Source organism: Hemitrygon akajei, chromosome 24, assembly GCF_048418815.1.
Source record: "Hemitrygon akajei chromosome 24, sHemAka1.3, whole genome shotgun sequence".
NCBI classification, from domain to species: Eukaryota; Metazoa; Chordata; class Chondrichthyes; order Myliobatiformes; family Dasyatidae; genus Hemitrygon; species Hemitrygon akajei.
The window spans coordinates 34,503,431-34,516,780 of NC_133147.1; the positions used below are offsets into that span (position 1 = coordinate 34,503,431).

Genomic DNA, 13,350 nt, shown 5'->3' on the forward strand with positions numbered 1-13,350 from the left:
AGAGGCTCAGCAATCTCTTCCCTCGCCTCGTGGAGCAGCCTGGGGAATATTCCGTCAGGCCCCGGGGACTTATCCGTCCTAATGTATTTTAACAACTCCAACACCTCCTCTCCCTTAAATCAGCATGCTCCAGAACATCAACCTCACTCATATTGTCCTCACCGTCATCAAGTTCCTTCTCATTGGTGAATAACGAAAAGAAGTATTCATTGAGGACCTCGCTCACTTCCACAGCCTCCAGGCACATCTTCCCACCTTTATATAGGTCCTACCTTCACTCCTGTCATCCTTTTGTTCTTCACATAATTGAAGAATGCCTTGGAGTTTTCCTTTACCCTACTCGTCAAGGCCTTCTCATGCCCCCTTCTTGCTCTCCTCAGCTCCTCTTACACTCTTTTTCTATTTCCCATTGTAATTTGTAGCCCACATCCTGGCTACCGTTCGGAGGCCTGTGTGTAACTCCCATCAAGGTCTTTTTACCCTGGCAATTCCTTAACTCTCCTCACAAGGATTCTACATCTTCTGATCCTACATCACCTACAAGCTTCCTGTATTTTTTTTAACAACTGTGCAGACCAACTATTGCTCCGAGCAGGAAATTATTACACAGCCTGAAAACTGCGCAGCACTTTAAATGTGTTTTTGCAATATGCAGACTATGAATATTTCAAATGAAAATTGAAAGATCTCGTACTCTTGATTTTATTTATTAATTGACAGGTTTAATAAAATACGGCAGAACAAAACTATTTCATGTTTTCTGAACGTTTTCTAGCTGTGTCCAGTTCCACCTGCACAGCAACGAAGGCTACGTGTACAGGAGCGTTTCAGTCACTGCACAATCGCATACCCGTGAATCTCGGATCCTGTGCCGTCGCTTTCATTAGTTGGGGAATTGAGCTAATGTCGCAGGTCTGTAAGAGTGCTCCGTTATGGTTGCCTCGTTATAGAAAGGGTGCAGAGCAGATTTTCCGGGCTGCTTTCTGGATTACGGAGCACGTCTTCTGAGGATGGGTTGAGCGAGTTAGGGCTTTTCTCTTTGAAACATCTCTAGAGGATGAGAGGTGACTTGATAGACGCGTATAAGATGATAAGAGGCTTAGATAGAGTAGGGAGTCAGAGGTTTCTTCCCGAGGGTGGAAGTGAGGGGGCATAACTTTAAGGTGATGGGGAAAAGTTTAAGGGGGTTGTCAGAGGTAGGTCTCTTACACAGAGATTGGCGGACGTATGGAGTTACCCTACCAGAAACATTGAGGAAACACTTGGGTAGACACATGGATGGTGGACTGAGTGTGAGGGAAAGGTTAGACTGATCTTGGAGTAGAATTATAGGTCAGCACAACTGAAGGACCTGTACTGTTCAGTGTTCAGTGATCTAGGCTGTCCTCCACACACACACACTCCAGTCCCTCTTTAGCTGTGCTACAAACGTTAAAAGTAAGGACATGAAGATGTATTCCTTGCAGTACTGTGTCCAAATTTGGTCAAATTTCCTGTTACAGGAATTGTGTGGTGGGGTGGAGATCTGTCTACCAAAGGAGGTGTAAGGCGCTCGTTCTCGAGTGGCCTTTATCTTCTGGTGTTATGGTAGGAGACGTAGAGAGGTTGGGTAGGAATGCCAGGGGTTCGCCTTGGCTCATGTCGAGACGCTGTCACTATGGGTGAACCTTCACCCTGTAGAGAGACCATGAGACAGAGGAGCACTCCGGTGAACCTTCACCCTGTAGAGAGACCATGAGACAGAGGAGCACTCCGGTGAACCTTCACCCTGTAGAGAGACCATGAGACAGAGGAGCACTCCGGTGAACCTTCACCCTGTAGAGAGACCATGAGACAGAGGAGCAGAAAGACCATGAGACAGAGGAGTAGAAAGATCATGAGACAGAGGAGTAGAAAGATCATGAGACAGAGGAGTAGAAAGACCATGAGACAGAGGAGTAGAGAGACCATGAGACAGAGGAGTAGAAAGACCATGAGACAGAGGAGCAGAACGAGGCTGTTCAGCCCATCCAGTCGCTCTGCCATTCCATCATGGCTGATTTTTACTTATTTCCAAAAGAGGCCTCTCTGTCCTGACTACTGTGCCCACCCAGCTGGAGCCAATTTCCTGTGTTCAGCCCATATTCCTCTAATTCCCACCTATACGAATGCTTCCTAAATTATACTGTTGTCCCGGCCTCCAGCAGCTTGTACTCACAACCCTTTGTATTTAGGAAATTTCCCTCAGGTCCTTTTAAAACCTTTCCTCTCAACCTATGCACCCTCACTTTGGAGTCCCCTACCCTGGGGGAAAAGGCTGCTGCCATCCACCATATCTGTGGCTTTCATAGTTTTAAACACTTCTCTAATTTGACCCTCATTCTCCAGTGTCCCAGGTAAAAAGACACAGCCTGGCCAACTGCTCCCTGTAAGGTTAAGATGAGCTTTATGTGTTACACGTATATAAAAACACTGGGTGTCGGGGTGGAGATACGTCTCTACCAAAGGAGGTGTAAGGCACTCCTTCACCCTTGGGCAGGGTGTGGCACCTGCTTAGCCCCCCGATCGGGGTCACGGGACCATGGGAGGAAGTGGTAAATGGTGCAGATCACAAGTCCTGGTTATTTGACCACTGACGCCAGGCAGACAATCTCTGAACAGTATTGATAATGGCCGGGGTCACCCGTCTTGTAAAGACGCTGCCCAGAAGAGGGCAATGGAAAACCACTTCTGTAGAAAAATTTCCCAAAACTACTGAACGTGCAACACGGCACGTCATGATGATGATGATGTTACTGGAAAGAGTGAATAAAAAATTTACAACGATATTGCCGGGACTTGAGGGCCTGAGTTATTGGGAGAGGTTGAACAGGTGAGGACTTTATTCCTTGGGACGTAGCAGACTGTGGGTTGATCTTGTAGAGGTGTTCGAAATTATGAGGGGTGTCAATAGGCTGAACACTGAATCTGTTTCCCAGGGAGGCGGTGCTAAAAGCTAAAGGCCATAGTTGTAAGGTGAGAGGTTCAAAGTAAAACTTATTATCAGAGGACATACATGTCACCACGTGCAACCCCGAGCTTCTTGTGAAATATTAGAACAGGACCTGAGGGTGACGCCCCTTCGTGCAGAGGGGAACGGGGTGGGGGTGGCAGCACGGTAGCATAGCAGGTATAGTGCCAGTGTCCCAGCTTCCGTTTCTGCCACTGTCTGTGAGGAGTTTGTACATTCTGACGGGGGTCGTGCGGATTTCCTCTGGGTGCTCTGGTTTCCTCCCACAGTCCAAAGACATACGGCATTAGGGTTAGTAAGTTGTGGGCATGCTACATTAGCACTGGAAGCATGGTACATTTATGGCCTGCCCACAGAACCTCCTCGGCCGCAGAAAACGACTCATTTCACTGTACGTTTTGATGTACAGGTGACAAATATCGCTGACCTTTACTCTTTAATATCCCTGAGTGTCTGCACTTTATGGCACAGAGTTAGTTGCCCACGTACCTCCCCTCGTGGTGCATTTCCTTTACCAAAGCCGCGTCACTGTGCCGAAGCCGCACTGACCTTCTGCTGCTCCGTTGACAGACGCAAGCCGGATGATCGAGCCCCCGAGGGAACAGCACATCCAGCGGCTGCACTCGGTGACGTTCCGGTGCTTGGTGGAGGTCGACCCCTCGCTGTACCCTCCCGAGCTGGAGTGGAGTAAGGACGGGCTGCCCATTGACGAGTCCCCCGATGACGAAAGCAAGTAAGGACTGGTGGGAGAACCGTGGGTGGGGTGGGGAGGGCGACAAGTGATGGGGAGTGGCATCGGAACTGGAATATTGTCTTGCGAAACGCGCGCAAAATGCTGGAGAAACTCAACAGGTCAGGCAGAATAAACAATCGACGTTTTGGACCAAAACCCCTAATCAGAACAGGCCCAAAGTGCCCTCCATAGATGCTGCCTGACCTGCTGAGTTCCTCGAGCATGTTTATGTGTGTCACTCTGGATTTCCAGCATCTACAGAATTTCTTGTGTTGCTGTTACCTGTACTGACTGACTGACTTACCGCCCAACGTGCCACTCCTGTTCAGGGCAGCAATGAAAGTCCTCCATCTGTGGCCATGTTCAGGCTTCCTTCATCATGTCAGTAGCTTCCTCTTGGCTTTCACCAGTGTCAGTCATGGGTCGAGACTCAGGAAAACCATCGCACTCAGATGTAGAAGGATTCTTCATTGCTTTTTCTGTAACAATTTTATTTTCTCAGTCAGGGTTGTTAGCCCTGAGCTGAACCCCAGAACCCGGAGGAACGGTGGACCACTCTTCGACTGGCCTCTACCCTTTGACCAGTTTGGCATGGGTGACCCTACCAAAGCATAAAGCCCTGACTCCAGCCAACATCGCTCTCCGGGTCATCGAGGGTTGCAAGCCTCCAAACTACAAGGTTGTGGTTCAACTCAGCAGGCCGGGCAGCATCCGTGGAAATGAGCAGTCAGCGTTTCGGGCCGAGACCCTTCGTCAGGACTGAAGGAGGGGGCAGGGGCCCTATAAAGAAGGTGGGGAGAGGGTAGAAAACCAATCAGAGGAAAGATCAAGGGGTGGGGGAGGGGAAGCAGGGAGGGGATAGGCAGGAGAGGTGATGAAGGAATCTAAGGGGAAAGCACTATGGGTATAGAAGAAGGCAGAATCATGAGAGAGGTGATAGGCAGCTAGAAGAGGAGGCAGAGTGAAAGTGGGATGGGGGAAGGGAGAGGGAGGGAATTACCGGAAGTTGGTGAATTCGATGTTCATACCAAGGGGCTGGAGGCTACCCAGATGGTAGATGAGGTGTTTTTCCTCCAGCCTGAGTTTGGCCTCATCATGGCAGTAGAGGAGGCCATGTATGGACATATCTGAATGGGAATGTGAAGCAGAGTTGAAGTGGGTGGCAACCGGGAGATCGTGTCTGTTGTGTAGGTGCTCGATGAAGCGGTCCCCCAATCTGCGTCGGGTCTCACCGATGTAGAGGAGGCCGCACCGGGAGCACCGGATGCAATAGACGACCCCAACAGACTCACAAGTCCTGACGAAGGGTCTCAGCCCGAAACGTTGACTGCTCATTTCAACGGATGCTGCCCGACCTGCTGAGTTCATCCAGTTTGTTTGTGCGTGTTGATTTGACCACAGCATCTGCAGTGTACTTTGTGTTTAAGGTTGTGGTTCGCTTGGAGGCACAAGGTGTATTGAGGTGCAGTGAGAAAACTTCTCTTGGATACTGTTCATACAGATCAAGTGCATTGAGGTAGTACAAGGTAAAAGAATATCAGAATGAAGAGTGAAGTGTTACAGTCACAGCGAAAGTGCAAGGGCCATGATGAGGTTGATCATGAGTTCAAAAGTCCATGTTCCATCAATCAGGACATCCATTGGAAGATATTCATTTTTGTTCAAAATTGTTTTAACGTTGTCACATGTGCCAAGATAGGGAGGAATAACTTTGTCCTGCATATAGATGAGGTCGTTACCCAGTGCATCAAGGTAGAACAAGCTAAAACGGTAGCAGAATGCAGGAAGTGCAGTGTAGATAGACAATAAGGTGCAAGGCACCTCATAGCAACGCAGATGGTGAGGTTAAGAGTCCACCTTATCACCTTTTGGTCTTGTGGAGATGGGTTTGGAGGGTTGTAGGTATTTGGGACGAACAGAAGACCAGGCTGACACAAAATAGATGGGCCGAAGAGCATGTTTCTATGGTGATGTACTCTGTGACTTCACGTTACAGTAAATTGGATTATTATTGTCACTCGTCTTTCCTCATTCCACGTTGAGGTATAACCAGGTAAAACAGAAATAAGGTGCTACAGAGAAATGCATTTCTTTGTAACACTTTGGCTCTTGGTAGAGTAACCCTTGTGAAATAGGTCAGAGGGTAGAGGCCAGGACAGGTTCTGGGATTCAACTCAGGGCTGACAACCTTGACAAAATTGTTACAGAACAAGCTGTGAAGAATCCTTCTACATCTGAGTGCGATGATATTCCTGACTTTCCACCCGGGGCTTGACTGACAGTGGTTAAAACTGGGAGGAAGCTGCTGACACAATGAAGGCAGCCCTGAACTTGGGCAAAGTGAGAGGATCTTCATTGCTGCGCTAAACACCAGCGGCCTAACTGGAAAGCAGTTCAGGCAGATGCTACGGTGCAAGGGCCCCAGTGAGTTTGCTTATGAGATCAGAAGTCTGTTTAGTTCACAAGAGGGGATGGTTTAATCGTCTTAGAGCAGTGGTGAGGAAGCTTTACAAGAAGGGTCAGAGCCGTCTGTATTTCCTGAGGAGACTGAGGTCCTTTAACATCTGCCAGACAATGCTGAGGATGTTCTACGAGTCTGTGGTGGCCAGTGCTATCATGTTTGCTGTTGTGTGCTGGGGCAGCAAGCTGAGGGTAGCAGACACCAACAGAATCAACAAACTCATTCGTAAGGCCAGTGATATTGTGGGGGTGGAACTGGACTCTCTGACGGTGGTGTCTGAAAAGAGGGTGCTGTCCAAGTTGCATGCCATCTTGGACAATGACTCCCATCCACTCCATAATGTACTGGTTAGGCACAGGAGTACATTCAGCCAGAGACTCATTCCACCGAGATGTAACACTGAGCGTCATAGGAAGTCATTCCTGCCTGTGGCCATCAAACTTTACAACTCCTCCCTTGGAGTGTCAGACACCCTGAGCCAATAGGCTGGTCCTGGACTTATTTCCACTTGGCATGATTAACTTATTATTATTTAATTATTTATGGTTTTATATTGCTATATTTCTTCACTATTCTTGGTTGGTGTGGCTGTAACGAAACCCAGTTTCCCTCGGGATCAATAAAGTCTGTCTGTCTGTCTGTTTCCCTGAGCCCGGTGGTCCGTGCTTTCACTCTTTCTTGTCTCAAAGCGGGGGAGGGGGGAGGAAAAGGGAGAGTATCCAGATGAGTGGAGAGAGGGGAGAATGATGGTGGTGATGAGGAGGATGGGAGTGGGCGTTCCTGCACAGCCCTTCAACAGTCTGGACAGAACCCAGTACGTATTCTGTGTGCAGCTTCTGCCGTTGACAGCCGTGCCTTTAACAGCTCTCCTCATCGGCAGGTATCACATCCGGGAAGGCCTCCTGAAAGTCAAAAACGTCAGCTACGAAGATGAGGGGATTTACACGTGCACGGCCCGAACCAGCCTGGACTCGGTGGCAGCGAGCGCGCAGCTCATTGTGGTCGGTACGTAAGCCCCTGTGCAGATTAATTCAGCGCCCGGACTCGGGCCCAGACTACTCAGCTCAGCAGAGATGACTGAGTTACTGCAAGGAAAGGGCTCCCGTTCCCTAGGCACGGTGGTGAATTAGTTAGCGCAATGCAATTACAGCATATCCAGGTTCAATTCTGGCCGATCACTGTAAGGAGTTTGTTCGTCCTCCCCATGACTCTGTTGGTAACATGGTGGTTAGCGTAACACTGTTACACTGCCAGCGACCTGCGTTCATTTCTCACTGCTGCCTGTAAGGAGTTTGTACGTTCTCCTGGCGATCATGTAGGTTTCTCCCACTGCTCCGATTTCCTCCTGCGTTCCAAAGATGTATGGTTAGTAGGTTAATTGTTACATGGGTGTAATTGGGCGGTGTGTGATCATTGGGCTGAAAGTGACTGGTCATAGGCTGGATCTCCAAATGGATAAATGGTAGGGGTTGGGAGGGGGTAATGGGGAAGAAGATTGGAATATATGCATCACCCACACAGTAATCAGTCACCGAATGCCAGAATCTACACGTACCACACCAGGGACCCAGCTACCAAATACACAGGGGCTGCATGGTAGCATCATGGTTCAATTCCCACCGTTGTATTTAAGGAGTTTGTACATTCTCCCTGTGACCTCCGGGGGCTCCGGTTTCCTCCCACATTCCAAAGACGTCCTGGTTAGAGTTGGTAAGTTGTGGACGCGTTATTTTGGCACCTCAAGCGTGGTGACCCTTGCGGGCTGCCCCCCCCAGCAGGTCCTTGGAGCGTGTTGCTCGTTGACGCAATTGGTGCACTGTGACAAATAATACTAACTTTAGTCTTACTGAGTAAATCCAGGGGCTTTCAGATGGACGGTGTGGAGGAGTGCCCTCGTTCTCCTGTGCTTCTCAAATCTGAGAAGGCTGGGGAAGTTTAGAGAGAGTGGAGGGGGTGGGGAGAGGAAGAGAGAGAAAGGAGGAAGAAGAGATGGAGGGAGAGAGGTTCCAGCATAAAGGACAGGACATCCCCTCTTCTCGTTACCCTTAGAGAGGAGGTGCAGAACACTAAATGTTTCAGGAACAGCTTTTTACCCCTCGTCTTTCTGAACCGTCCAAGAACACTATCTCACTATTTTGCTTTCCTTTTTCATTACTTATTTAATTTATAACAATGTTTCTTATCATTTATAGTAAATTTTATGTATGACATTGTATTGCTGCCGTAAAGCAATTAATTTTATGACATATATCAATGATAGTAAACCTGATTCTGATTCCACACTGCATGCCTATCAGTCTACTAAATCACATACATGTCCTCACCAATCTCCCACTCCCCTCCAGTAATCAACAGAACACTGCCATCAGAGACAAGGAATGAAAAGGATATACTGAAGCAGAGTTTGATGTCTCTCATTGCTGGAATCTCATAGATAGATCTCCAAGGCTTCTCTCCTTGTGCCTTCCCTTCTCTACTTCCACGATGGCGTTAACTCTTGGCAGTTCAGGTCCCGACCACGAGAGGTCGCCCTTACCCACACAAACGCCTCTCCACTGTTCGGTGGGTTTGTCCTTTCAAGTCTCCGCACAGCCCCTAACAATGTCCAGTGAATCAGAGCCGGGTTTAATATTACTGTCTCAAATTGCGTGAAATGTGTTGTTTTGTGGCTGCAGTATGGTTCCAAAATGTAAAATTGCTAGAAAATTACGAAATAGGTTGGGGGGGTCTGTGTTTCATGATAAACTCTTTGTAGTGCTGGGAGTGGCAGCTTTGTCATACTCCTGTTCTCCCCGAGCTGGAACACCTAATGTTTAAGTGCTGACCATTCATCAAAGAGAGTTCTCCTCCACACTTCTGACCACAGATTACATACCACCAAAAGCTGACGCTAATCAGGCACTCGAGATGTTGAATGCTGCCGTTGGCGAACAGGGAACCCCAACGCATTTCATATCATAGTTGGAGACTTCAATCAAGCTTGATTGAAGAATTCTCTGCTCGGTTATCGTCTCTCTGCTGTACTACGGTTCGATGACCAGACTGCATTTCAGGGAGTCTGAACACTTGGCTGTCCTGCTCCTACCTGCATACAGGCAGAGGCTAAAGAGCACGGCTCCAGAGGTAAGGACACCAAAGAGGTGGTTGTAGGAGGCACTGGAGCAACTGTGGGATTGCTACGAGCCAGTGGACTGAGCTGTGTTCAAGCACTCATCTCGGGATCTGAATCAATACCCCGTGGTTGTCATGGACTTTATAAAATCAGTTGCAGACGAGTGTGTCCCACAAAATCATTCAGAGTCTTCCCCAACCAGATGAACCGTGAGGTCTGCAGTCTGCTGAGGGCCAGATCAGTGGCATTCAGGTCTGGCAACCAAGTGGGATACTTGCAGACTGGTGATTCCGGACCAGACTTGAATCGCTGAAGGATGCTCAGTAGCTTTGGCAGGGCTTGAATGCTGTTACCTCTTACAGAGTGAAACCAAGCACCATATCAGCCCAATGTCTTTTATGCTCGTTGAGGAATCTTCAACAACTCCCACAGCCCCCAGTGATCCTGTGATTTCAGTCTCTGAGGCCGATAGAAGAGCATCGTTCAGAAAGATGAACCCACAAGTACTAAGGACCTGTGCTGAATAACTGGCTGGTATGTTCACTGGGATCTTTAACCTCTCGCTTGGGGTACCCGCCTGCCTCAAGCAGGCTTCAGTCATAACCCGTGCCTAAGAAGAACCCGTCTCAATGACTGTTGTCCTGTAGAGCTTACATCCACAGTGATGTGAGCACTGTGAGCGTCATGTTTTTCGACTTCTCCAGTGCGTTCAGCACCATCCGCCCTGCTCTGCTGGGTGAGAAGCTGACAGTGATGCGGGTGGATGCTTCCCTGGTGTTATGGATTATCGATTACCTGACTGGCAGACCACAGTACGTGCGCTTGCAACACTGTGTGTCAGACAGAGTGGTCAGCAGCACTGGGGCTCCACAGGGGCTGTCCTGTCTCCGTTCTCTTCACCATCTACACCTCGGACTTCAACTACTGCACAGAGTCTTGCCATCTTCAGAAGTTTTCTGATGACTCTGCCACAGTTGGATGCATCAGCAAGGGAGATGAGGCTGAGTACAGGGCTACGGTGGGAAACTTTGTCACATGGTGCGAGCAGAATCATCTGCAGCTTAATGTGAAAAAGACTAAGGAGCTGGTGGTGGACCTGAGGAGGGCTAAGGCACCGGTGACCCCTGTTTCCATCCAAGGGGTCAGTGTAGACATGGTGGAGGATTACAAATACCTGGGGATACGTATGGACAATAAACTGGACTGGTCAAAGAACACTGAGGCTGTCTACAAGAAGGGTCAGAGCCATCTCTACTTCCTGAAAAGACTGAGGTCCTTTAACATCTGCCGGATGATGCTGAGGATGTTCTACGAGTCTGTGGTGGCCAGTGCTATCATGTTTGCTGTTGTGTGCTGGGGCAGCAGGCTGAGGGTAGCAGACACCAACAGAATCAACAAACTCATTCATAAGGCCAGTGATGTTGTGGGGGTGGAACTGGACTCTCTGACAGTGGTGTCTGAAAAGAGGATGCTATCCAAGTTGCATGCCATCTTGGACAATGACTCCCATCCACTCCATAATGTACTGGTTAGGCACAGGAGTACATTCAGCCAGAGACTCATTCCACCGAGATGTAAAACTGAGCGTCATAGGAAGTCATTCCTGCCTGTGGCCATCAAACTTTACAACTCCTCCCTCGGAGTGTCTGACACCCTGCGCCAATAGGCTGGTCCTGGACTTATTTCCACTTGGCATGATTAACTTATTATTATTTAATTATTTATGGTTTTATATTGCTATATTTCTTCACTATTCTTGGTTGGCGCGGCTGTAACGAAACCCAGTTTCCCTCGGGATCAATAAAGTATGTCTGTCTTTCTGTCTGAAGTGCTTTGAGAGGTTGGTAATAAAACATATCAACTCCGGTCTGAGAAACGACTTGGATCCACTCCAATTTGCCTACCATCACAACAGGTTCATTACATTGGCTCTTCACTCAATACCGGAACATCTTGACAGCAAAGATGCATACACCAGGATGCTCTTTATCAACTACAGTTTAATATTCAATGCTGTTATCCCTTCAAAACTAATCAATAAGCTCCAATACCTCCTTGTGCAATTGGATCCTGGAGTTCTTCACTTGCAGACCCCAGTCAGCTGGGATTGGCAATAACATCTCCTCCACGATCGCCATCAGCACAAGGCTGCCTACTCAACCCCTTCTCTGCCCACTTTACACTTCTGACTGTGGCTGTATAGTTGCAATGCCGTGTTTACATTTGCTGATGACGTGACTGTTGTTGGCTGAATCAAAGGTGGTGACAAATCAGGATATGGGAGGAAGATAGAAAATCTGGCTGAGTGGCATCAAAACCACAACCTGGCACTCAGCGTCACTCAAGACTGAGGGAGATCAGAAGTGGAGAGGGTCAGCAACTTTAACTTCCTCTGCGTTACCATTTCAGAGGATCAGTAGCGGCTGCGGCACGTAAGTGCCATTACGAAGAAAGCATAGCAACACCTCTACTTTCTTAGAAGTTTGCAAAGATTTGGCTTGGCAAGCTTCTACAGATGTGTAGTGGAGTACATATTGACTGGTGCGTCACAGCCTGGTATGGAAGCGTCAATGGGACCTACAGAAAGCAGAGGGTGTAGACCAGTCCATCATAGGCAAAGCCCTCCGAACCATGGAGCACATCCACCCAGGGCATTGTTGGTGGAAAACAGAATCATCATCAGGTACCCCTGCCGCCCAGGCCATGCTCCCTTCCCGCTGCTGCCATCAAGAAGAAGACACAGGAGCCTCAGGACTCACACCACCAGGTTCCCCTCAACCACCAGGCCCTTGTACCAGTGGTGATAACTTCACTTGCCCCATCACGAAACTGTTCCTGCATCCTATTTGCTGTTTATTTATTTATCTATTTGTAATGAATGGGAATGGGAAGTAGGATGAAAATGTGTGGCTAAAGGGAGCTTCCCCTGTTGTAGCGTCCCTCCGTGGAGGGACGCAGGCACTCAAATCTTGGGGTCAAGACCCTCCTCCAGGACTGGACAGAAAGAGGGAGGCAGCCGGTGTAAAGGGGTGGAAGAGGAGTTTGCATATGATGGGTGGATCCAAGTGAGGAAGGAAGGGCGGTAGGCAGGTGAGGTCATTTGGAGATTCTGTGAGAGAGTACTGTGATACTGCACGATGCCGTCTCCAAACAAGAAACAGTCCATCCCGATGCATTTCAGATCGTATTTGGGAGCTTCAGTCGGGCTTGCTTGAAGAAAACCCTGCCCAATTACCACCAAAGTATAACCTGTAGTACCTGAGGTCCCAGTACATGAGACCACTGTTTACTGAGATAAGGAATGCCTTCTGTTCCATGCCCAGACCGCACTTCGGTAAATCTGATCGCTTGGCCCACAGGCAGAGGCTGAAGGCCAAGGCTGCAGAGATTAGGACAGCAAAGAGGTGGTTGTGGGAGTCAGGAATGGCTACAGGATTGCTTTGAGTCAGTGGACTGGGCCGTGTTCAGGGACTCATCTGCGGATCTAAGTGAAAACACCCATGGTTATAACGGACTTTATTAAAACAGTCTGTCCTCACAAAATCATTCAGAGTCTTCCCAGATCAGAAGCCCTGGATGAGCCGTAAGATCTGCATTCTGCTGGGAGCCAGGTCAGAGGCATTCAGGTCTGGTGATCAAGAGGGCCAGGTTTGATCTCCGGAAAGCCATCTTGCGGGCTTGGACTAAGCTTGGATCAGTGAAGGATGCTCGGCAGTTGTGGCAGAGTTCGAATCACCTCTTAAAAAAGTTAAATCAATTGACGTAGGCGACAGCAGGGCTTTGCCTTCTACGCTTGCTTTGATGGTCGAAACTCCTGCAGACCCTGATGACCCTATGATTTCCATCTCTACAGCTGAGGTGCGAGCAGCTTTCGGACTGTTAACCCATGAAAAGCATCCAGCCCAGGCAGGGTCTTGGCTGAGTACTAAAGACCTGTGCTGATCAACTAGCTGGAGCGTTCGCTGAGATCTGTAACCTCTCGCTTTGGCAGTGTGTGGTACCCACCCGCTTCAAGCAGGCTTCAATTACACTGGTGCCCAGGAGGAGCACGGTAA

The 13,350-nt window shown here is 48.8% G+C and overlaps 1 protein-coding gene across 1 annotated transcript in view; it reads left to right on the top strand.

The window, feature by feature from the left end:
• The window catches only part of LOC140715696 (neural cell adhesion molecule L1-like), a 341,600-nt gene that overhangs the window by 252,690 nt on the left and 75,560 nt on the right, over positions 1-13,350 (top strand). Inside the window, 2 exon segments of the mRNA XM_073028066.1 lie at positions 3,560-3,722; positions 7,064-7,188. Of these exon segments, the coding sequence (XP_072884167.1) occupies positions 3,560-3,722; positions 7,064-7,188 (288 nt within the window).